Raw genomic sequence first — 23,372 nt, 5'->3', positions numbered from 1 at the left:
ATCACAGACCTGTACCCCTGAAACAAATAATACATTATATGTTAATTAAAAAAAAGTTTGTTGTTCAGCTTAAGCCAATTTGAAAATAGTCTCAACTTTATCTCCCATTTCATGTGTTCACCCAGTCCAGTAAGCCATTTGCCCCATCACTCCATCAGAATTGTTCTAGTAGGTAAGGTTATAAGTGACATATATGTTGCCAGGTCTATTTGTTGTTTTTGTTTTTTTGTTTTTAAGTTCTTTATTGAGCAGCATACACTTGACCATTTCTTCCTGAAGACACTTTTTTCACTTGACTACTCTGATAGCTCATTCTCCGAAATTTTCTCCATCCCCTGGGGCTATTTTTCAGTCTCTTGCTGATTCATCTTTCTCTGCGTGTTTAACCTGTAGATATTGGTATTGCTTAGCGTCTAGATCTGGGTCCTATTTTCTTTCTAAACTCCTTCAGTAATTTCATCCATTCCTGTGGCTTTAAATCACCTGTGTGCCCATTCTCAAATGTAGATGTTCAGCCTAGCCATTTCTTCTGTTTTCTCCTCTGGAAAGTTGTCTGTGACCCAGAAAAACTTGTATCTCAAAGGATAACTGTATTAATTATAATATTAATGGTAGTGAAATTATTATATTTCCTTCTCCTTTGACTTTCTCTAGATTTTCTATGTAACTTAGACATTTACAAAGCATTCTCAAGTATTTAATCTCATTTTGATACTCTGAACAACAGGCTTGAGCTCCTAGATGTCAGCTCCTAACTGGACTTCCAAACCCAGATGTCAGTCCTCTATATCAGGTGTCTTTAGGCTGTACTGTGCCATCTCATTTGAAGCAGAACATCTTAATTCTATCAGGGTTGACTGTGCTCTGGCTGTCAGGCATTTACCTATAGTGTCAATTTTCATCCTGCAGGTGGATTTGACATGGAAGTAAAAGGTTGGGGTGGAGAAGATGTTCATCTTTATCGAAAATACTTACATGGTGACCTGATTGTGATTCGGACTCCGGTTCCTGGTCTTTTCCACCTCTGGCATGAGAAACGCTGTGCTGATGAGTTGACTCCTGAGCAGTACCGTATGTGCATCCAATCCAAAGCCATGAACGAGGCCTCTCACTCACACCTGGGAATGCTGGTCTTCAGGGAGGAGATAGAGATGCATCTTCACAAACAGGCATACAGGACAAATAGCGAAGCTGTTGGTTAACGTAATCATTGGCACATTAGTCTGAACCACAAACCAGCACTATTTATTTAGCCTTAATTCCAATTCCAGATGCAGTGCCTCTTTCGGAGAAGACATGCTTATCTTTTGTGTTCTTTCTGACATTGTTTTACTTTAGCAGTTTAACTTGATATGAGAAGAAAAATCAAGTGTTTCAATGCAAAGCCTGTTTTGTGGGAATACCGTACTACAGAATCGCTGACAAATCGAAATCTGGTGTTTGCCCCAAAAGTAGTTTTTAGTTTCTACCCTGCACCCATGTTCTAATGTGCCCTGGTTACATCTGGGTTGAGGATGGAATGCGTTGTGCTCATGGTAGGTCAGGAGCATCCAGTTCCTGCAGAGAGGAAAGGGTTATGGATGCAGTGTATAGACATGGGTTCTTCACCTGCTGACCACTGAGTCAGCCTGCTTTTAAATTAAGATCTTTAGTCAGTTGCTTGAAGAATTCTTTTTCACTGAAGCAGAGGATGACTAAATAACACATCTGAAGTTCACAATCAGAAGAAATCAGAAATAAAAACCCCTTTAAACTGAATGTTGCTTAGCTCCCTGAATGTGTTTTTAAATAAATGGATGGTAGTAGAAAATACTTAGCTCAGAATCTATGACTTGATTAAAACTATAATGTTTTGTTACCATTATCAGGATTAGTAGTCAAAGTTTCTATAGATTGTTTTAAACAAATAAACATGGAAATGTCTTTAATAGAAAATTTAATTATGTTGGAGTACAGGGCACTAGTGATATCTGGGAACATCAGTTTACATGAGCCAGGGTGCTGTCGGGGCCTCCTTGTAGTTACAGATTCAGAAAAGATCAACATCACATGGTGTTTCGTGTTTTTTGCTTTGCATTGTCTTATTTAGCATGGATCCATATGTATTTATTATCCTTTTTTTCTAATATGTTAATATATGCTACATCTGTGTTTGTAATATTGTGATACTTTGAGTTGACAGAGTTTCACTAAAGGGAGAAAAAACAATTTAATAAGGTATACCATAAAATTACACTGATTTGAGAAAAGAGGTGGATGAGAAGATGGTCTGAATGGAAATCTGAATTGCAAAATATTTTAAAGAACTATATTGTTTGCAGATAGAATAAAATTTTAATTGAGGTATAAATTATGTTAATGAGACAAGATGAATAAGAAGTTATATTCAGATAGGACTGTACTATGTTATTTATCACACATGGATCTTTTACCATAGGTCCATTGCTAGATCCAGAAATTGGGAGATATGGTGAAAGGCATGCACAGATTTTGAACCTTTGGCTTTTAAAAAGGACCTATATTGTATCCTTTCTATTTGTATATAAACACCTGAAAATTCACAGAAGAAAAATCATTACTCTTTTTACTCAGTAGATCATATCATCTGAAATATAAATCCCAAATTTCTTGGTGCTACATGAATTCATTTTACAGTAACTCTTAATGAATTATTCTTACAAGTTTTAAGTTGGGTAGCATTTAGGCTTTTTTAAGATGTGTAAAATGTTCTCTGCAGAATTATTCAGGCCAATATCTCCTTTTATATACAATTATTTATTATGAAGACCAGTGAGTTTAGGTATTTAAAGTGAGAGAACCTAATTATTTGCAAAGGTAAGTTGCAGCTTGTTTTTTGACAGAATCAAATGACTTTACCTTAATGAGCTTTTAATTTAAAGATGGAAGCTAAGCAATGGAAACAGTGTATACTGTGTTTTTGACATTAAACGGTACCAATAAAGTATTTTATTACCAAAAGTTAAATGAAAATGTGATAAATTAATTTATGTTGCAAAATACCATAAATACAAAAAAGTATATAACATGTAATTGTGTACTTTAAAGAATAATAAAGCAGGGCACCTGGGTGGCTCAGTCGTTAAGCGTCTGCCTTCGGCTCAGGTCATGATCCCAGGGTCGTGGGATTGAGTCCCCCATCAGGCTCCCTGCTCGGTGGGAAGCCTGCTTCTCCCTCTCTCACTCTCCCTACTTATGTTCCCTCTCTCGCTGTCTCTCTCTCTCTTAAAAAATAAGTAAAATCTTTAAAAAAAAAAAAGAGTAAGAAAGCAAACAGCTATGCAGATTAAGTGCACCAGCTACCAAGACTAAGATAACATTATCAGTGAAAGGCCTTTGCATGCCCCTTCCTGATCACACACCCTCACTCTCCATAATAGTAACCATTCTGATTTCTGTGATAGTTTTTCATTTGTTTTTCTTAGTTTTCCCAACTGTGTCTGTACCTCTACCCAAAAGACTGTTCTGCCTGTTTCTGAATTTATATGCACATTATTTCATTATATATTTTCTAACTTTCATTCAGGATTATATTTTTGATGTTCATTCATGTTAGTCTCAAAATTCGTTTTTATTACTGACTAGTATTCCACTGTATGAATATACTGAATATTCAGTAATTCTTTTTTTATAGATATTTGGGTTCATAGTTTTTTGTTGTTTACTTTTGCTATCAGAAGCAGTATTGTCATGAATACTGCTTTACATGTGTCTTGTAAGTGTACAAGAATTTCTCTAAGAGTAATGATGCTGGGTCATCGATTGTGTGTACGTTCAGCTTCCTTTCCAAAGTGGACCATCTCTAGCACTGTGAGACAGTTCATTTTGCATCCTTGGCAACACTTAATTTTGTCAGGTTTATTAATTCTTGCTAATCTAATAGACCTTAGGCATGAATTGTAGTTACAGTTTGCATTTCAGTCCTCTTGCCCATTATTATCAGTTCTTAGGAATTCTTCACGTATTCTGGATACCAATTTTTATTGGTTAAGTATCTTTTCGCAGGATGTGGCTCGTCTTTTCCCATTCTTGATGGTACTTTTTCATTAACAAACATTAACTCTAATGTGACTGATTTTTTTTCTTTTATGTATTCTACTTTTTATTATTGATTTATGATATATTAAGGAAAGATAAAGCTATTGTTCTATATTGTCTTCTGAATACCTCATATATAGCTTTGCTTTTCCTAGTTAGGTCTTTAACCCAACTGGAAGAACTTTTTGTGTATGACATGAGGTAAGGATTGCATTATACTTTTTTCCATCATCACCTTACAACATAGTCCATATTTTACCTGCAGAACCACTCTCACCCATCAGATGTCCAAATGCACAGGTCTGATTCTGGGCTCTCATCTGTTCAATCAGGCTTTCTGTCCATCACCATACCATTACATCATGGTCTAAATTACTATAACTTTGTACAAGTCAGTGTCTCTGAGAGCTAGTCCACTTGCCTTATTCTTAAAGATTGTTATGGTTCTTTGTAGCCCTGGTACTTTGACATAAATTTTTGAATAAGCTACTTAAGTTTCACAAAACTTTCCTGAATTTGGAATCTCATTGAATCTATAAGATAACTTTGGGGAAAATTTACATCTATGATAGAGTCTTCTAATCCTCGAACATGACATGTCTATTTAGGTCTTTATTGTCTTTCAATTAAATTTTATACTTTTTCACACAGTGGTTTTACATGTCTTATTTTATAGATTTTTCCCAGATACTTTGCATTTTATATGCCATTGTAACTATCTTTTATTTTTTTATATTGTCTGTTGCTGGTATTTAGAAGTCCAGTTGCTTTTGTGTTCAGCAACCTTGCCAAAATGCTTAATTCTAGTAATGTATTTCTAGTTTCTTTTGTATTTTTTCTATTATGCAATCATATTAGTGAAAATTTTGTTTCTTTTCAATTTTTATATCTTTATTTTTCTTGTCTTACTGTGCTTATTGGGATTTATTGTGCAGTGTTGATTGGAAGTGATGATAGTGGACTTCCTGCCCATGTTTCTGATTTCAAGGGGAACATTCTCAGTGTTTCATCAGTAAGTATGATATTTGCTGGAGGTGTTTTTATAAATACCCTTTATCAAGTTAACAGTTATTTGATATTACTACTTGGTGAGTTTTTATCATGCTTAAGAGCATTTATCAAATACTTTCCCTGTATCTGTTGAGATGATCATATGATTTTTTTCCATCTTTGATATGTTAAATTGAGTTAGTTTTCTGAAGTATCCTTGCATTCATAGGGTAAACTCCAATCTTTCATGATATATTATCCTTATTATACATTGCTGGATTCGGGGTGTTTGTGCATATGCGCACACACATACTTCATTTGCATATCTGTATATATATTCGTGTGGATGGGTGTGTACATGTATATATATTTCAGGTGTTTTTCATCTGTGTTCATGAGTAAGAATGCCCCTTCTCATGCTTGTTGGGCTTTTTTTATTAAGGTTATGCTAGCCTGTAAAGTAAGTTACAGGTGTTCTTTCTTACTCTTTTCTAAAGAAGTTTTTTAAGACTGGAATTACTTCTTCCTTAAGTATTTGGCAGAACTACCTGAAAGCCACCTGACCGTGAAGTTTTCTATATGGGAAGATTTCTGATCACTGGTTCAATTTATTTAATGATTGTAGAACTATTCAGATTTTCTATTTCTTTTAAAGTCAGTTTTGGGGTGCCTGGCTTTCACAGTTGGTAAGCGTCTGACTCTTGGTTTCGGTTCAGGTCATGATCTCAGGGTCATGAGATCGAGCCCAGCACTGGGCAGTGTCCATCACCCAGCCACCCCATCCCTCCCACCCCCCTCCACTCCAGCAACCCTCAATTTGTTTCCTGAGATTAAGAGTCTCTTATGGTTTGTCTCCCTCTCTGGTTCATCATTTTAAATCTTTTTTTGAAAAGTCAGTTTTGATTGAGTTATTTTAGGTAAGGTGCAATCTTTTAGGAATTTATAATAAATTTGAAAATTTAGATGAAATACACAAAGTTGTTTAACAATATCCTCTTATTATCTTTGTAATATGTACAGGATCTATAGTGATAGCCTTTCTTTCATTCCTGGTATTGTTTATTTGTGCCTTTTGTTTTTCCTTGATTAACCTTATCAGAGGCTGGCCAGTTTTTTCAGTCCTTTCAAATAACTGATTCCTACCAGCCACATATGAGGGATCCAGTTGTGTCACATTGTCCCAACACAGTATTTTCAGTGTTTTCAATTTAGACTTTTTAATCCTGTTGAGTGTGTACAGTTATCTCATTTTGGTTTTATTAGTTTATCACTAGGGAAATGATATTAATTATCTTTTCATATGCTTATTGGCCATTTGAGTATCTTCTTTTGTGAAATGCCTAGTAAAATTTTCTTGCCTTTTTTTAATTACCTTTTTTTCAAGATTTTATTTATTTATTTGACAGAGTGAGCACAAGCAGGCAGAGCGGCAGGGAGAGGGAGAAACAGGCTCCCTGCTGAGCAGAGAGCCCAATGCGGGGCTTGATCCCAGGACCCTGGGATCATGACCTGAGCCAAAGGCAGACACTTAACTGACTGAGCCACCCAGGTACCCCTTAATTGCCTTTTTTTAAATTGACTGGTAGGAGTTACTTCAGTATTCTGGATGTGAGTCTTTTGTCAGATTTATGTATTGCAAATATCTTCTCCTAGGCAGGGGACTATTCATTCTCTTAATGAATGTGTTAATAAACAAAAGCTCTTAATTTTAATAATGTCCATTTTATCATTTTCTTATATGGCTAGTGATTTTGGTATCCCAATTTAAGAAACCTTTGTCTAAAGTAACTTTGACAAAGAAAACTTTGTCCAAAGTAAAGAAGAAATTTTCATATTTTCTTTTAGACACTTTATTGTCTATAAGTTCCCTTTCTCACCTTTGTTGAGCCTTTCATACTTAGATCTACGATGCATCTGGAAATAATTTCTGTATATAGTATATGATTCAACCTTTAGAATTTCTTTTAATGAAGGTCTGCTGATAGCAAACTCTATTTGGTTTTTAAGTATCTTTATCTCATTTAAAAAATATTTTTTGAAGGGTATAGAATTCTAGGTTGGGATTTTTATTTTTTATTTTTTTTAGCACTTTGAGGTTATTCTACTGTCTTCTGGCTTCAATTATTTCCCTTGTAAGTTACCAGCTTAACAGTTGATACTCCCTTGAAAGTAATCAACCTTTTTCCCTGATTGCCTTCAGGATCTCCTCTTTATTTCTGTTCTGTGTCACTATGATATGTCTGTGTGCTGGCTTTTTTTGTTTGTTTGTTTTTTCTGATCCTGCTTGAGATTCTTTGGGTTCCTTGAATTATTATCTTTTATCAATTCTGAAAGATTTTCAGCTATTATATTTTGATTGTCTCTATCATTCTCTCTTTCTTTCAAAAGCTCTGATAACATGTCAGACCTGTTGTTGTGTCCACCATGCCCTTTATGTTTCTTAACCCATTTCATATTTTCCAGTCTTTTCTCTCTGTGTTACATTCTGGTAATTTCTTCAGAATTACAACCAAACGAATTTGAGGAAGAACCTCTATTTTTCAAGAAATGAAAATGAATTTTAAAAATCCAACAGGTGGATTAAACAGACATAGCTAAGGAGAGACTTTTTAAACTAGAATCTCAGAATGTTTGTTTCTACTGGCTAACTTAGGGATGGTACCCATAGTTCAGAGCCATGTTAAACTAGATTTTCAGCTTAACGTTTTTTTGACCAGTGTGATGTTTGCTGCAAAACTTAATGAAATTCACTGATTTGTGGTTACAAATTATCAGTGATAAGTTTTCCCAACTTCTATTCAGTGCCAAGGTAAAAAACAGGCAGTTTTCTTTAACCCTTTGGTGGGGTTGGGGGAGGAACATTTTATTTCAAGTTCACTGTTACGGTGAGGGGTGGTTCTTTGGGATGTCAGCTTTATGGGCTGGGGTCTCCTATTTGACCCCTCTTCTTGAACAGGCCCAGCACTTTCTTCTCTATCCCCATGTGGACTTGAAAATGGAAGCTCATAATCCTAGCCCTCAGGGCAAAAGCTGGCTTCAGAGTTTTCTTTACCTCTCTGGGTTTTTGCTTGGATATTTACATTTTGCATAACTTTAGCAGCTGATTTCAGCAGGCAAGCACTTACTTAGTCTGATGCTGCCAGAAACAGGTGCATAACTTTCTTATATTCTTTTTTTTTTTCCTAAGATTTTATTTTTAAGTAATCTCTATACCCACGGTGGGGCTCAAACTCAAAATTCAAAGACCAAGAGTCACATGCTTCACCAACTGAGCCAGCCAGGTGCCTAATTTTCTTATATTCTTGACAACACTATTTCCTCAACGTTGTTGCTGAAGATCCATACCTAAGAGTTTAAGGTATGTTACAATAGATATTTGGTAGAGGGGGATGGCAGCCCTTCACCTTCCTTGCAGTATCATGACTTCCTTTTTGGGAATAAACATAGAAATTGTGGGGGCGCGTGGGTGGCTCAGTCGTTAAGCGTCTGCCTTCGGCTCAGGTCATGATCCCAGGGTCATGGGATTGAGCCCCGCATCGGGCTCCCTGCTCAGCGGGAAGCCTGCTTCTCCCTCTCCCACTCCTCCTGCTTGTGTTTCCTCTCTCGCTGTCTCTCTGTCAGATAAATAAATAAAATCTTTAAAAAAGAAAAAAAGAAATTGTGTTGGTATGATCTAAAGTTACTAGCCTATATGTGGGTAGTAGGTTTTTCATTTAGAAAGTAGTTTTGAATCCCAAATTTGTAGGAATTTTTTCCCATATATGTTTATATACTGATTAAATTTAACACAAGTGACTCTTTAGTAATGTTAGAATATATTTCTATTGACCAGGACTTCAGTTGTTCCTTTGAGAAGATCAGTTATAATTCTTTGTTTCACTTTTTCCAGGAGATTCTGCTTTCTGCAGGAGAAGTGGGGTTCGGTTTCATCAGGGGTGCCACTGCTAGTACCCAGCTAACCCTGACTGCCTCTGATGAACCAGGTACTGCACTTTCTGCCATGTGTCATTACAACAACCCCATGAGACAGAGAATATTGTAATTTCCTTTTAACCCTGAGAAAATGGAGGCTTTAAAGAGTAAGCAACTTTTTCCAGGATACCCAGCTAGGAACAGGAAACTAGGACTCAAATCCAAATAGTTTAACTTCTGATTCCTTGCTCATATGCTTCTCCTGTCTTGCCTCCCTGGGGAACATGACATACACTTTATGTACAGGTGTAGTGGGTATATATTTCACAAATAATCTTAGTTTTGTCACAGAAGTCTCTATGGCCTTAGGAGAGATCCTTAGCTTATTTCCTGTCACAGCTGATACTGTAACATAGATTTTTATTCCTGAAATGTCTGTGTGAAGTGACGGGTAGCATTCAGTCATCACATGGTGTGGTAGGAGCTGCACACCATGCTAGTCGTTGGCCACACAGCTGCACAAGGGGCTCCTACACAGAAAGCCAAGAGTAATGGGGGAGACAGATGCCAGTGATGTGTTGTGAGAGAACAGGTAGGGCCCAGAGGAGCATGGAGCACCGCTCACCAGGGAAGCTGTAAGGAGATTCTGGAAGAATGTACGTGCGGACGGGACCATGCTATATTAGAGGAGGTGCATGGTGGCGTGGAGGTTCAGTGTGCCTGTGAAGCAGACTGCACCTGGGAGAAGTGGGCTGTACCTGGGGCAGCGGTCTGTGAGGGTCGGCAGGAGAGCTTCCCAAACGTGCTGGACTCCCCACCCCCATGTTTCCCCTTCAGCGAGCCTGCAGTGGGGCCCTGAGAACAGTCTGAGCAAGTTTCCAATGCTGCTGACACCGCTGTCGAAGAGCCACAACTTAAGAAGCACTGCCTTGGAGGGACCACCCCGTGGGTGAAGGAGAGCACCACAGCTAGCCAGGTGAGTTCAGCACCCACTCCCAGCCCCAGCTCCATGGCCAAGGCCCACACCAAATGATGGGCTGCCCCTTCTTCAGCTGAGCTAGGTAGAAACTTCCAAAAGTAACTTTACCAGGAAATTAAGAATTCCATTGAATTATAAAGACCTAAAAAATGTTGTCATTTACCCAAAACTCACTTAGGCATCCTCACAGATGTCTCATTTGCTCCACAAACACCTAAGCACCTATTGTGTGCCACCCACTCCACAAGCCACTGGAAGGGCAGCAGGTGACAAAGCTCCACCGGCCTAGCCTTCTGTCCAATACAGTGGCCATTAGCTATTTAAACCTAAATAAAATTAGAAATTCCATTCCCAAGTTGCATTGGCCACATTTGAGTGCTCAGTACCTATATGTAAATAGCAGGGCAGATACAGAGCACTCCAGCACAGAAAGTTTTCTGTTGGGCAGTGCTGGTCCAATGGGCATTTAAAAATGCACTGAGTTAGCTCTAAGGGAGCAGGGTGAGGGTCGTTGAGCTGTAGAGTAGATCTCATGCAGCCTGAGCATTGTTGACGGAGTGGTAGTAGAACAGGCTGGAGAGGAACAGGTAGGAGTTTGCCTTCCATTCTAGTGTCTCAGTTCTTTTCCTTCAATTCCACACTCATGTGTGCCTTTCAACAAATCCCTTTCTTTAGTGTTCTTGAATGTGACTCATCACAATGAAAGAGCACCATCTAGAACTGCATTCTGCAAACTGTTCTGCAGAAAGATGTCAGGAGGTGTCCCCAACCTCCCCTGCCCCAGGAGAGACCCACAGTGCCCATGGACACTGACGGTTCTGACCAGTCCTGCAGTAAAGGAGCCTTTACGATCTTATTTAAGTTAGGTTTCCCCAACTTACAGGGCCATGTGATACAATCAGCTTGTGATACACTTTTGGATCTTAGTTTGAGGAAAGCAGACTAGAACATGCCTCTTGTACACTTTGTCTTGTTTTGCATTATTTATTTGAAAAGCCCTTTGTCAGAATGTGTTGTGTAGATGAGAGTTCCTTGCTCATTTGAAAGGCCATGGAGGACCCAGACATCCCCACATGTCCTGCCAGCAGCCAAGCCATCAGGCCTCGCCAGCTACGCAGAGAGAGCAGGCAGGCAAGGGGAGCAACATGTTCTTTTATTGATGCAAGTAGGTCCAGTAACACCAACAACTGACATCCTGCATTATGGTACAGCTTTGTACTCAGAGCTCATCTCAAAATACCAAAACATCATAGGGTGTGTATCAAATTGGGAAAATAAAGTAGCAAACATAGACACTGTATCCCATAGGTACTAGAACTGATGACCCAGTGGAACGCACACTGACATGAAAGCTCCTTAACGCAAGACGGAAAGTGTTCTAACATTGTATTCCAAATATATATTCTCAAGTTTTTAGCCTTTCTTTGTCTCAAATACATAAAGCAATATGTCCTATCAAGATACAATATGTACTATCTAGAATGTCTGAAAAGTGCGAAAACACTGTGACAATACAGTGTAAATATTCTTGCTCCACCCAGGGCTGAGGGCGCCCCTTCCTGAGGCCTCACCTCCACATCTCCAGGCTCTCCCAGGAGCTTTGGGAATTAGCAACTAACTGCAGGCTCCTGTGGGAGGAAGCCAGGTGTGCGGAGAGCAACAAGGGTGCGTAGCTCCAAATCTGCTTGTGCAGAATGAAAGCCCCACTGTGAGGGAGAGAGAATCCGAGCGGTGGCCCGCCTCTGGCTTTTGAGGAACCAGGACTCGCCATCCCACAGCCAGAAAGACAGAAAATGGGAGTGTACTCAAGTTTGGATGTGGAAAATACTTCCAAATGCTGGGCAGTTTTATGTGAGTGGGCTCCAGCAGTCGGTCTAATTTTCTGTTTCAGATTCCCTTAGGGGAGCCCCCCAACCTAGAGGAACGGAGGCGGCAGTCCACTAGAATACCAATTTGTGAGTTGCTTCTTTTCACTTTGTAGTGGAGTTTGAAGAACTGCTTTAAATGTCCCCATCCTCATATGCTCGTCATTACAGCTCAGTGTACCTGTTACAGCCTGGAAAACAGACAATTCCATCACCTTCCCCCTATATTATTTTAGATTTTCTCTTTTCCTAAAATGTAGTTGAACAATTTGCCAGACGTATTCCAACAGAAAATATGCTGCCAGGTATCCCCCTGCCCCTCCCCAATCCCCTAAATCCCTGATAAAGGAAAATGAAAATGTAAACGTTGGAAAGCCTGTACTCAAGGTTTGCTTCTAGAAGTATGCAAATGAGGCCCCCTGGCCAGCCAAGCCCTTCTTGCTGGAACCCCTCTGGCCTAGGCTTTGAGGGCAGGTGCCTTGTGGCCCAGGGCAGAGCTTTCCTGGCATTTCCCCGGCGGCACTGGCTGCCTGAGGGCTAAAAGAACGGAGTGGGAGACCGGCCCTCCAGTACTCTCTAAGGCACTAACCCCGACATCAGAGACACTGGCTAGAAGGGCGTCCAAGCAGGCAGGGCTCACATTGGTTTTGGTTGGGTTTTTTTTTTTAATATTTTTTCATAAGATGTTAATAATCAAAAGTAGAAAATAAAAATCTACATTTCATTAGAATAAGATGTTATCATGGATGCCATCTCCCATGATACTCTTTCCCCACCCCTCCCCGAAGCAGGGCCCTGCCCTGTTATTTAAAATAAACGACAAAAAAAAAAAAAAAAAACTTTGTAAGTGCCAAAGGTTGATGCATGAAATAATTTTTTTTTTTCCATAAAAGTTATATACAAAATGGACCCCAACCAGTGAGGCCTCCTCATCTCAACCCTTATCAATCAAGATTAAAACTCAGTGCATGTGTGTGCTTCATCCAGCGTCGGCAGGCTGCATCCGTGCCTTCAGGCTCTGTTAAGGAGAGTGGTCCTAGAGGTAGGCAGGGCACAAGGAAATGGTGAGGTGGTTGGGTTGGCAGGCCCTTCCCCGAGCAGGCAGAGGGCAGGCCACGCTATTTGGGGGGGACCGGGATTCTAAGAACCAGCCATCAGGGGAAGGGTCAGGGACACTCAGACCCAAGTCCTCAGCCTCCCACTGACTGGCAGCCTGTGTGGAGTTACCCCTGGCTGCCTTTCAGAAGGGCAGATCCATCATGCTCCCCAGTCCTCTCCCTTCCTGTAGGTCCAGGCATAGGACTGGTCTCAGAGGCTCACAGGCCTGTCCCTGGGGTTTTCTTACCTGAGAGTCTTCCAGCTATCTTTTTCCATGTGGTTTTCAGGACCTTCACTTTCAAAGGAGGCGATGAAGAGAGCTGAGAGATGAAAAGCTCCTCAGAACCCATGTGCACGTACGGTCAGTCTGCCTACCACACGTTATCCCTTCCTTTCTAGGGGAGCAGCTGGGCCCAGGCAAAGACAGTGACCTCTGGTCTGAGCTTTTCCACAGGTCTCTGTTGCCTGGGGTTCCAGGCCCCATGAGGTCTAGAGCTCCCAGCTTCCTGCTTAGGGACTGAGAAATTTCCTGGTTCTACAGCACGAACCCAGCCCTGTTCTGGTTCCCTCCCAGAGCCCCATCTCTCGTCTTCATCCTGTTCTGTACCCACAGCCCACCCTCATGTACTCACCCATGTGGGCTGAGCTTCCCCTGTGTAGCATGGGGACAGTGATCAGGCCTGCCTCCCAGGGCAATGCCATGAGGGCAGACGCCCTGGATGTGGGGGAGTCAGGGTGACATGTACAGTGTAGGGAGGTGGGTGTGCTGCCATGGAGAGCTGGGCCTTACCTTCCTCGCTGTAGATGGGTGCCGTGAGCAGGTAATTCTGAATCTTCTTGTCCTTCTCAAAGGGACACTCTACCTGAGTCCATGTCATGAACTCATGGATCTGTCTGGAGATCTCCCAAAATTTCTGAAGATAACAGAAGACCAACTGGCTGTTCATTTGTCACCTTAAGCTTGAAATCCTTGGTTAGGACAAGGGATATAGGTTCTGATTTCATTCTGCATCCCAGCAAGATGGGACAGTGACCCTACTCAGCTGACTTTGTGGCCACGGCAGCACCTGATGCAACATCAGAGCCAGTAAGTGTCCCTAAGACCACTCTGTCCTGCCTAGGCCATCAGGCTGCAGCGAGGTCTGTGCCTCCCCTATGCAAGACCCAAGAAGGCCCCATCTGGGACTCCAGGCTGAGGCAGGTATGCCAGCCACACCCAGCAGAGCACCAACCAGAACATGCCATGATCTCTGTTCAGGGCCTGTGTAAGGGTCCCTAACGCCTTCCTACCCTTACCTGTGTGAGGTCAACCCTGGACAACCCCACTTCCCCTACACCTCCCCAGTCACTTTTGTCCTACTTTCCACCCTTCGCTTCCATCTGGAAATCTGCCGCCTCCTCCTCCCTGCTCAGGTCCCTTCTTGCCTAATGAAACCTCCAGGAGCAGCCCCTTCTCGGTCTCCCTATTAGGGTCAGTTTGGGGACCAGGATCCTGGGTAAATACAAATTTCCTGTGGCTCCAAGCCCTATAACCAGATCTTCCACCCAGAAGGATTTGGGGAACCCACCCTGGAGCTTTCAGTCCTAAAGGCTTTCTGCGACAGGGCCACTGCCTTGGAGCGCTGGTGGCCCAGGTTCTGCCTGCCCTAGGATGAGGCTGAGGGTCTGTTCTGCCTTGGGTTGGGACAGTCTGGCCCCCTTCCCCTCAGACCACAGGGGGGCTGAGCTCACCTTGAAGTTAACATGCCCATTGGGCAGGTGGTTGGTATGGATCTTGTGCAAGAAGTAAATGTCCTTAACGAAAAGGTTGAATACAGGGATAACAATCTTCTCTCGGCTGCTGTTGGCCATCTGGGACCTTTGTGTGGCCCCCTGCAGGGCGGTGCGGTAGTTGCAGAAGTTGCTGGATGGGTCCATGTGATGCTGTGGGCAGACAGGAGGACGCGGTGGGCAGTGTGTTCTCCCTGCACCTGTGACTTGCTCAGAATGCCCCTTTGCAGAGTGGAAAGTGATGGGGAAGGCCCTTCCCCACTGGGCAGCCCTGGACTGTCCTCAGAAGAGGCCTCCTTTCTAGGAGTGAGCACCTGGCTCAGTACAGGGTTTGGGTCCAAGCATCATCAGGAGAGTTAAAGAGAAGTCTCACAACTCACACACACACCTCTCCCCTGCCCTGCTGAGCCTGGGTCTCACCTTTTTTCCTTTCAAAACCTTCCTTGCCCCTCTACGTGGACCAGCACCTCCCAAACCTGATGGGCTCCATGAGACGTTTGCAGAAAGTGGATTCTGGGATCAAATACATCGGGGAAGGCTGGAAGTGAACCTGCCTGTCCACTCCTGGGCCACCCAGATGATCCAGGACCACAGGAATTCAAGCCAGGAAAAGGCCAGCTGGCTTAGCATCACCCAGCACAGGGCTCACAGGCCCACTTTTGTCAAACTGTTTCTTAAGCACTCTCCAGAACTTGCTTTAGGCAATGCCAGTTATGACTAAAGTTCCAAAGGCCGAGGAGGGCTTCAGGTACCCACCTCCTAGAGCAGCCAGGCCAGCTCAACATGCCCTACACCAGATGGCATTGTGTGCAGTGGGTTCTGAGCAAGGGGGCAGAGCATGATGGGAGGCCCACCCCTCCTCAGGCCAATGTAGGACGAGGCTGAGGTGCCTACCTCCAAGACATCAAACTTGGCCGTCTTGACTTTGGACCACGTTTTCTTCAGCCTCGCCACAGGACTGAGGTTCATGCCAGCTGCAGGGAACAGCAGGTAGGGTCAGGGCGGGGGTAGGCAAGCCATGCAGAAGCTGGACAGGAAGCCCCTGGGGCCTGGACACTCACAGATGATGGCCATCATGGAGTTGAAATTCCCGATGTTGAAGCACTCCCGGGCCACATCAATAAAGAACTCTAGCATGCGGGTCCGGTGCTTCTTCTTCACCACCTTGAGAGCAGCCAGACAGCCTCAGGGTGAGCCCACCACAGGAGCATCCCCTCCACCACCTGTCCCTGAAGGGCAGCCTGGACAGGAGCTACTCTGGGCCCTGAGCCATCCGACCCAGGCCTGGGGAGATGCTCGAGGGCTGCAGAGGCAGGAATGCAGCTGTGGCATTTTCGATGCTGGGCAGAGGGGCAGGAGAGCAGTCTGAGAGTACTAAGGGAGCCCCACATGGACTCCCGGACCGTGCTGGTGCACTCCACGGATGGGGGTCTCACAATCACTGTGGATTGGCCGGGGGCGGGGGGGAGGGTTAGGGGTAACAGGGATGTTGGTGGCCCTGGCAATGAAGGCTTCTGTCTCCACTTCCAAAGTTTCATCATCCAAGGGGTACAGAAGTCAGAGCCTCAGGCAGCCCTGTGGGTTCAGAGAAGTGACAGTGCCACCCCACCCATATGGGCCACGCAGCGCTTACCCGGCACACCTCGGTGGCCACTAACATGCTAAGGCAGTTGAACCAGTTGTCATAGGCCTCCAGGCTATAGGTCTTGGTCAGGTCCCCTCGGCACTGGTGGAACACGACAGGTCACAGGGAGTCTGAGGACCCTGCCAGCAGGTGCAACCCCAGTCCTACCCCCAGAAATGAGCGGGAGCCATGGCCAAAAGAGACTGAAGACGATGGTGGGGTGTGGGCAGCTGGACAGGTCCAGGTCTCCCAGGACGCCCCCTCCCCAGGCTCCTGGGAACACTGGCCCCCTTCCAGTATGTATCACCCTGCATTGCTGTCTGCTGACCCTCTGAAGCAGGTACCAGGACAGACCCATATCCATTTGGTTGTGAGGCCCCCACCTCCCATGGGGTATATATAGGTACCAGGCCCACCCTAAGGCCACCCCAGAGCACACAGCAGACCCTCACCCTGTGCTTGTCCCGAGAGTCCATGTGGCTGACAATCTGCATCAGGTCCTCAGGGTGAATGCTGCTGACCCTCTCCTAGGATGGGCAAGGAGATAGCACAGGAGGGTGACAAGCCTGCCATTTTTGGGCAGGCCCCACACTCAACGTCTAGGCCACATTCAGAGTAGTAGTCAAGACCTTCTTGCAGGCGAGTACCACAGCCCCGCCTTGGTCAGAGCACCCACCCAATGGGCAGGCCCTGCCTGCCCCCCCCCCCAAGTGTAACCCCCCACCAGGGGTCTGAAAGACCCTCCCTTGGGAAGGGAGGAAACGGCGCTTCATGGGACTGAGGCGGAAGCCTTGGGGCAGTGGCTGCTAGGTGCAGGGTACCTTCCCAGCCCACAGCACAGGCAAGATGAGGTGACGGTGGGGGGAACTGACTCTTCCCCCAAGCCCTTCACCTCCTGGGTCAGTCCTCCATCCAGGGGCCACTGCAGTTCCCAGCACCCCAGCCCCTCCCATGTACACAGGGCTGCTGTGATCCGGGGACCCAGAGGCGGTGGTTGGAGCTGGCAAGTGGGCTTCACCTGACACCCCCGTCTGGCCAGCTGGGGAGGCCCCGCAGCACTGTGTTGAAAAAGATGCTGGGGGGGTGGGGTCCAGTGGCCTTGAGTGAGCACTGGTGAATACACCCCCACCCGAGGCAGGGCACACGGCAGCACTGACCAGCTCAATATGAGTCAGCTGCTGAGCCAGCACCAGGGGGTCGCAGCACATGCCCAGGATGTCCTTCTGAGTGGCTGGTGGCTTAGCCTTGAGGACAGACCCTTTGTCCATGGCTGGTGAGCGGAGCTTCTCCCGCAGCTCCTGAAGCTGGTTTCGGGCAGCTAGGGACAGCAGCAGGCTCTGTGTCATTTGGGCAATGGCCTTCTTCACTGTGCCGTTCTCCTGTGGGGGCAGGGGACAGTGAAGGTGCTGGTGTGGGCTGACAAGACCAGCACCTCTCCCAAGGAACCTATCTCCTAAGGATATGCCTAACTTTGAACCCACATCCCTACTCAAACCTGCCATGAGCATTTGGGCCTTTGAAGACAGAATGAAATATAGTGTGAGCTGCTCTGAGTACAGCTGAGGGTGGCTTAGCTGGCTACCCTGTGGGGATGGGAGCTGAGGGCCAGGCCAAAGCCAGGGGTAGGCTTCTGGGTCTGAAAACCATGGCTTTCCCCAGGGGTGTCCAGCTGAGAAGCTACTATTGGCCTTCCCACAGCTGGGGGGGGGGGGGAGGAGGTTCGTCCACAGTAGGGAAGAGAGTATCTGGAAGGGCTTCCTGCAGGACCAGGAACCTTCACTCCCTGGGTGGGAGCAGCCCTGGCCCTGCCCAGAGCTCTCCCTGGGCTTTCTGAGCCCTCCAGCCAAACAAGCTGCTGAGCACACAGCACTTCCCAGGTTTCCTGTCTCCTCAAAAGGCCAGGAGTGTGCTGGGGGCCAGAAATGCAGGCAGGTTCTTACAACCTCTTCCTAGGTTCCCACTCCACTCACCCCAAACCCAGGAAAGGGTGAGGCCTGGGCTCATTCCAGCCCACCACTCAGGCCACAGGGTCTCCCATATGCAGAGGGTGCCGAGGGCAAGCCTGGCCCATTGCTGGACAGCTGAGCAGTCTTCTTGTGGGGAGGGACACAAATGGAGCCACCGAGCAGTCATCTTGGAAGGGTGACAGCACAGAAGACCCACCGTCCTATGAGAGTCGACCCCCTCCCCCCAACATATACCCAAGGAGCTCTGCCAGGGTCCAAGGAAGACCTCACCTCATCACACTGTGTGACCCGGTGGGTGATGACCTTCAGTTCAGCCATGGCCTTCTCATCCTGGAAGTCGTAGGGGAAGGCCTCCGTCCATTCCTTTAACAGCTGTACAATCTTGGCTGAGAAGGACTTCAGCTTGGCCTGGGGCAACAGGGCATAGAGTAAAGTCACCCTCCGGAACGGACAACAAGATGACAAGTGGTACCAGCCTCCCCATCTCCCCCACACCCATTACCACCTGCAGGACCTACCCTCCCCCCGGCATTGGGGTGAGGGTGCTAGGTAGTGACATCCCCCACCCTGTCCACCTGTGGTTTTCTTGTACCCGCTTCGTTTCCTATTCCCCTTAGTTCACCTCTCTTTCACTTAAATAAATTCATTTTCAAAAAATTCATCCTCACTACCATGACATAGAAAACTAGTTTCCTTTGCTGTAATTAGAAGTTACCCATTTAAAAGAACAACAATGAAAACCAAGCAAAATTATTAACAATGAGAGACTCTTGCCTGCCCCCTCTCAGTTAAAAGCAGGTTGGCAAGTCCTGGGAAGGGGCGCAGACACTCAGGCATCCCTCTCCCGGCTTCATGTCCTTAGAGATGGGCAGGCACCCCTGCTGTTGCCCTGGGTCCACACACATGTAAGGTCTGAGGAAGGTGTGCCGAAGCCTTGGCCGCAGTGTCCCAGCTGGTTCTCAGTGCCCAACCCCACACTGTCCCTCTGAAATGACCACATGTGCCCACACCCCTCCCGCGCCCACCACAGCTCCTCAGCTCTGACCAGCTCCCTGCCTGCCTGTACTTGCCCAATCCAGACGGTTCTTGCTGCCCTGGGGGCCTCTAGCCACTCATCCCCACATCTTTTTGTCCACATCTGCCCCACCCCTGCTGAGCTGCCTCCAGCCGGCCTGATCCTGGCTACGTACCCAGCTGGTTCCCTAACGATGGCACCTCGTGCCCTACAAGGCCTCTCCCAGCTGGCCGCCTCACTCCCTGCAGCTATTCCTCCTCGCCAGGGTCCAGTGCCCGCAGCATCCGGGAGGCCTTGATGGCACTCCCCCCAGATGACCACAGCACCCCACACTCAGCAGGAGCTAGAGCCTTGGACTCAAGAGGCCCTACAGTGCATGTCACCATGGACACAACCTGGCGGGCTCACCCCAGGCTCTTCTCAGTCTTCTACTGTCCCCACGCTGACCTTCCACCTATAATTTCATCTCCCCGCCCACCCCACTTGGCCTTATTTTCACCTGTCTCTTCAGGAGCCTTTCCTAATCCTCTGCGGTCAGTGCCTGTCTCCTTGCACCCTGGGATGGCCTCCTCTGACAAGGAGACTTAGCCCGGAAGCCTGAGCTGCAAACCCGCAGGGACAGGAGAGGGAAGGTAGAGGACAAAGTCATCAGCAAACAGGGGCAGGACATGCTCTGCCGCAGCCCAGACTCGGCCCTGCCAGTTCTCGGGCCGCACACCTACCGCCCCATCTTCTGCACCAGACTGGGCTTCTAAAAGCCTCATCCGAAGCACACGCCCCCAGCCGTCCTGGCCACCCAGAGCCTGGCTCAATCAGAAGAGACAACAGGGGCAAAGAGCCCTACCGAAGTCACTGAAAACCACTCTGAGCAGGAGTCAGCCTGCGAGGGCTGCCCCCCGACTCCCACCCGCAGAGTGGTGGCTGTTCTGCCGGCTGGGGGCCTGGCGCTGGCCAGGGCTGCCGGCGGGGCTGTCTGCTGCGGGCCACTCCTGAGAAGAGGTGTGAGTGCCCACCGAGAGCAGCTACTTTCAGCATCCCATGAAGACTGCTTGGCTCTGTGTGTACCCCATGCCCCACGGGAGCCATGCCCCCGGGGTGCCAAGCGGGCCAGAGACAAGCCAACCCGGCCCAGTCAGCCAGACCCATCGTGCCGGCGTACTCTGAGCCTGCTTCTCTCCCCAGCGTGAGCCGGGGGGAGCGGGGATGCAGAGACAGGTAGCCCCCATCAGCACCTTTACCTTCTCAGACCCCGTCTCCAGCTGCTGCCTCCGCTCCAGGCAGATCTGCCCCACACGGGCCAGCAGGTCATGAGGGGGGATGAAGACCCGGGAGCTCAAGAGAAATGTAAAGATGTATGTCCTCTGAAGAAAAGAGACCAGGAGAGAGGAGGAAGAGTAGGTCATAGCCGGTGTGGCCCCCTCCAGGTCTGCTCAGAGCCTGGCTAGCCACCTCCCAGGCCCAACGGCACCATCCAGCAGCCGCGCCTTCTCCTGCGCGCCTTGCTGCACCTCGAACGCCCTTTTCTCTCACGGCTACCCAAGTCCTGCCCCCCCCCGCCCCCCACAAGGCACAGATCAGATCCCACTTACCGGCAGCTCCGGGGTGCACCCCTAACAAGCTCAGCTCCCAGCAGTCTTGCTCTGCTGGGATTCTCCCCCACCCTCGGTCCTTCCCCACGAGGGGAGAGAACACCCAAGCCTGGATGTTGGTGGGATTCTCCCAACCTGGGTGAGCCTGTCGCCTAGTCCACAGTGCCCCCAGGGCCAGGCTCCAAGCGTGCTTCTCCAGGTCACCCCTGGCCTTACCCGGGGGGCCAGCCGGGGGCAGGGTAGGGCGCTCTTGGAGCCAGCACCCGGCAATAGGGGACCGCTCAAGCAGTCACCAGCCAGCTGTGGGCCTTACCTCCCCACTGGCACACCCGGGCCGCTCTGTCCCACAGCCTGTGCCCTTGTCACTGGGCTGCCTGGGACAGGTTCTGAGGGGTCCTCATGATCTGAACTAAAAGGGAGCAGGGCCCAGGGTTCTCTGAAGCACTTTGTCGGACACGGGTCAGCACCTGTGAGCTCTCCACACTGGCCCCTGCCTACGGACGGGTTCAACTTGGGAGTGGGGGGAAGCTGTTTGGGGCTCTCCTGGATATTCTACCCCTACATGGCTGCTGCAGGCTGGGGGGCGCCTAGGAACCTTTGCCTCCACTCTGGGCCCAAAGGGGCAGGTCTGGGCAAGCTGGGCCATGTTTGCTGAGAGCACAGGCCTGTGGAACAGGACTCAGGGCCTCAGGCCCTCACTGCCCTCATGCAGCCTTCAGAGGCCACTGGAGGAAACTCTCCTGGGAACAGCAGGGGTTCCTCTTAACCGCCCCCCCCCCCACCCCGCCACGTACACACACATTTCCCGTGTCCGGTCCCCAGGCTGAGCGGCACGGGTGCTCAGAGATCTCAGCTGGTCGGTGGCCCCCTTCTAAGCAGATGGCTCAGAAGTATGATGACAGTCACCCAGGCATCACACCTTGGAGTTCTCAGCCAAGGCAAGAAGAGCACACAGGGAGGAGCCCTGCACTTCCAAGGAGCACAGAGATTCACTGGTGCGCATGCATCCCCAGCTGCCCACAGACATGGCGCAGGGGCAGTGGGGGAAGGCTGTGGGAGCTGGTGCCCAGCTGGGCTCGCCAGTCCTACCTTTCTGCTCTACCACCCCTTTACGCTCTCCTGGCAGGCCGCTGTGATGCCAGGGCATAGTGTCTGGGCGATAATCCTGGGTAACGGCTGAGGAGGTTCCGCTGGGACAGACCTGAAAGAGGAGTAGCTCCTCCCACAAGGCCACAGAGCGGTGCTGGGGTTGGAGGTGCCAGCCCCGGGCGCTGATGCCCTGCCCTAGGCTTCTTCAGGGCCTCAGCGCCGCTCTCCCCGGCTCTGCCACTGGTCCCCAGCTGCCAGGTCCGCACCACCAATAGCAGCCCCGGCTCAACTCTGGGAGGGTTTTCTAGTAGGATGGAGTAGACAGAGCCCCAGGAGGGAGGGAGGACGCCTGACATGTTGAGGGGGGGGGCCAGGAACACCCAGAAACCGAGTTGGCTCCAGCACCATTAGATAACAAGCCTTCGCAGTTTGACTCTCCGAAGGGAGCGGGCAGGCCCAACACCACTGCTGCTACGGGATGCCCCTTATCAGAGGCAAAAGGGAAGCCACACGTGACAAGGGAATCTTTCTAAGAATGTGCCCATGGCATCTTGAAATGAAGAGGGAGGATTTGAATTGCTGCCGAAGGCTAGTCCTGCCCACGCAGCCATGTGCCTTGGGGTCTGCATGCTGGCCAGGCATGGCGGGGCTGTCTCCCCTTTTTCTGGACTATGGCAGTTCATGCACAAAACAAACTTCCCAGCTCAGGGACAGGACACATGCTGGGTGGACCCTCACCAGGACCCCAAGGCGCCAGCCTTTCCCCTTAGACTCCTCATCTTCCCTGAAGACCCGGTCCAGAGCTCAGGCCCCTGTCCCACCCCCTGTGTATCTGCTTCCTTGTGCCATCAAGGCTCTCTCCCAGCTGCCCGGGGTCAGCCCGGAAGTCACTGCAGGCTCCTCTCCCCTAGGCTGGGGGCAAGGGGCAAGGCAGGAAGTAGGGCTGAGGCTCCCTGATAGCCTGCCCCTCCCCATCCCAGAAGCAACCTCCCCTGGAACCTGGGTGACCCCCACCAGTCCCACCCATCTCCAGGCCCTAGAGACTCACATCCGGGTAATAGTCCACTGTGGGGACCAGGTGCTCCATCAAGGCCTCCAGGGACCCAGAGATGAGGCGTCCCTCTTGGAAGACGAGGTCCCCTGAGCTGCCGGCCCCGCTTCCTCGCTCCCCCATGCCGGGCTGCCCCTGTCCACTACAGCTGGGCCCGAGTATGCTGGAGAAGACAATGGACGTCTGGGGCATAGTTTCCTGGGAAGAAGAAAAAGGCATCAGAGGCCCAGCCGCCAGGCCCTCCTCCTCCCGGGCCAGCCTGCATCCTGAGTGTGTGCAGGTATACAGTGCGAGCCCCAGCAGGGCCAGGAGGGGCACCCCACCCAAGGGTGGGCATTAGAGCTCAGCTCGGGTGGGCAGGCAGGCT

At 48.2% G+C, this 23,372-nt stretch overlaps 2 protein-coding genes and 1 long non-coding RNA gene across 6 annotated transcripts in view; 2 read left to right on the top strand and 1 right to left on the bottom strand.

The window, feature by feature from the left end:
- CSGALNACT2 (chondroitin sulfate N-acetylgalactosaminyltransferase 2) overlaps positions 1 to 3,092 on the top strand; it is a 45,698-nt gene extending 42,606 nt beyond the window's left edge. For all 3 annotated transcript variants that reach the window (XM_054508286.2, XM_045878371.3, XM_054508285.2), the window contains one exon: positions 910 to 3,092. In XM_054508286.2, coding sequence (XP_054364261.1) covers positions 910 to 1,202 — 293 coding nt within the window. In that variant the 3' untranslated portion in view covers positions 1,203 to 3,092. The remainder of the gene's footprint in view (positions 1 to 909) is intronic.
- A 1,982-nt stretch (positions 3,093 to 5,074) lies between these two features.
- On the top strand, positions 5,075 to 13,325 carry LOC123846653 (uncharacterized). The gene is made up of 5 exons (XR_006791343.3): positions 5,075 to 9,029; positions 9,796 to 9,934; positions 11,829 to 11,892; positions 12,696 to 12,844; positions 13,188 to 13,325. It is a non-coding gene; the product is annotated as an uncharacterized LOC123846653 (long non-coding RNA).
- Positions 12,688 to 23,372, bottom strand: part of RASGEF1A (RasGEF domain family member 1A) — a 30,288-nt gene continuing 19,603 nt past the window's right edge. Inside the window, exons 2-13 of one of the 2 annotated variants that reach the window (XM_045878366.2) lie at positions 23,003 to 23,203; positions 20,515 to 20,637; positions 18,532 to 18,669; positions 17,452 to 17,673; positions 16,747 to 16,821; positions 16,304 to 16,396; positions 15,732 to 15,834; positions 15,565 to 15,644; positions 14,632 to 14,823; positions 13,691 to 13,814; positions 13,148 to 13,220; positions 12,688 to 12,838 (exon numbers count right to left, since the gene is read on the bottom strand). In XM_045878366.2, coding sequence (XP_045734322.1) covers positions 12,814 to 12,838; positions 13,148 to 13,220; positions 13,691 to 13,814; positions 14,632 to 14,823; positions 15,565 to 15,644; positions 15,732 to 15,834; positions 16,304 to 16,396; positions 16,747 to 16,821; positions 17,452 to 17,673; positions 18,532 to 18,669; positions 20,515 to 20,637; positions 23,003 to 23,203 — 1,449 coding nt within the window. In that variant the 3' untranslated portion in view covers positions 12,688 to 12,813. Of the gene's footprint in view, positions 12,839 to 13,147; positions 13,815 to 14,631; positions 14,824 to 15,564; positions 15,645 to 15,731; positions 15,835 to 16,303; positions 16,397 to 16,746; positions 16,822 to 17,451; positions 17,674 to 18,531; positions 18,670 to 20,514; positions 20,638 to 23,002; positions 23,204 to 23,372 lie in introns of both variants that reach the window. The other variant, XR_008506365.2, reaches the window with a different exon arrangement.

This window comes from Mirounga angustirostris, unplaced genomic scaffold (assembly GCF_029215605.1).
Source record: "Mirounga angustirostris isolate CCGP_5_RB_7025 unplaced genomic scaffold, mMirAng1.0.hap1 SCAF_6, whole genome shotgun sequence".
Taxonomy (NCBI): domain Eukaryota; kingdom Metazoa; phylum Chordata; class Mammalia; order Carnivora; family Phocidae; genus Mirounga; species Mirounga angustirostris.
Note: the sequence above shows the minus strand (reverse complement) of the source record. Positions and strands in the feature narration are given on the sequence as shown.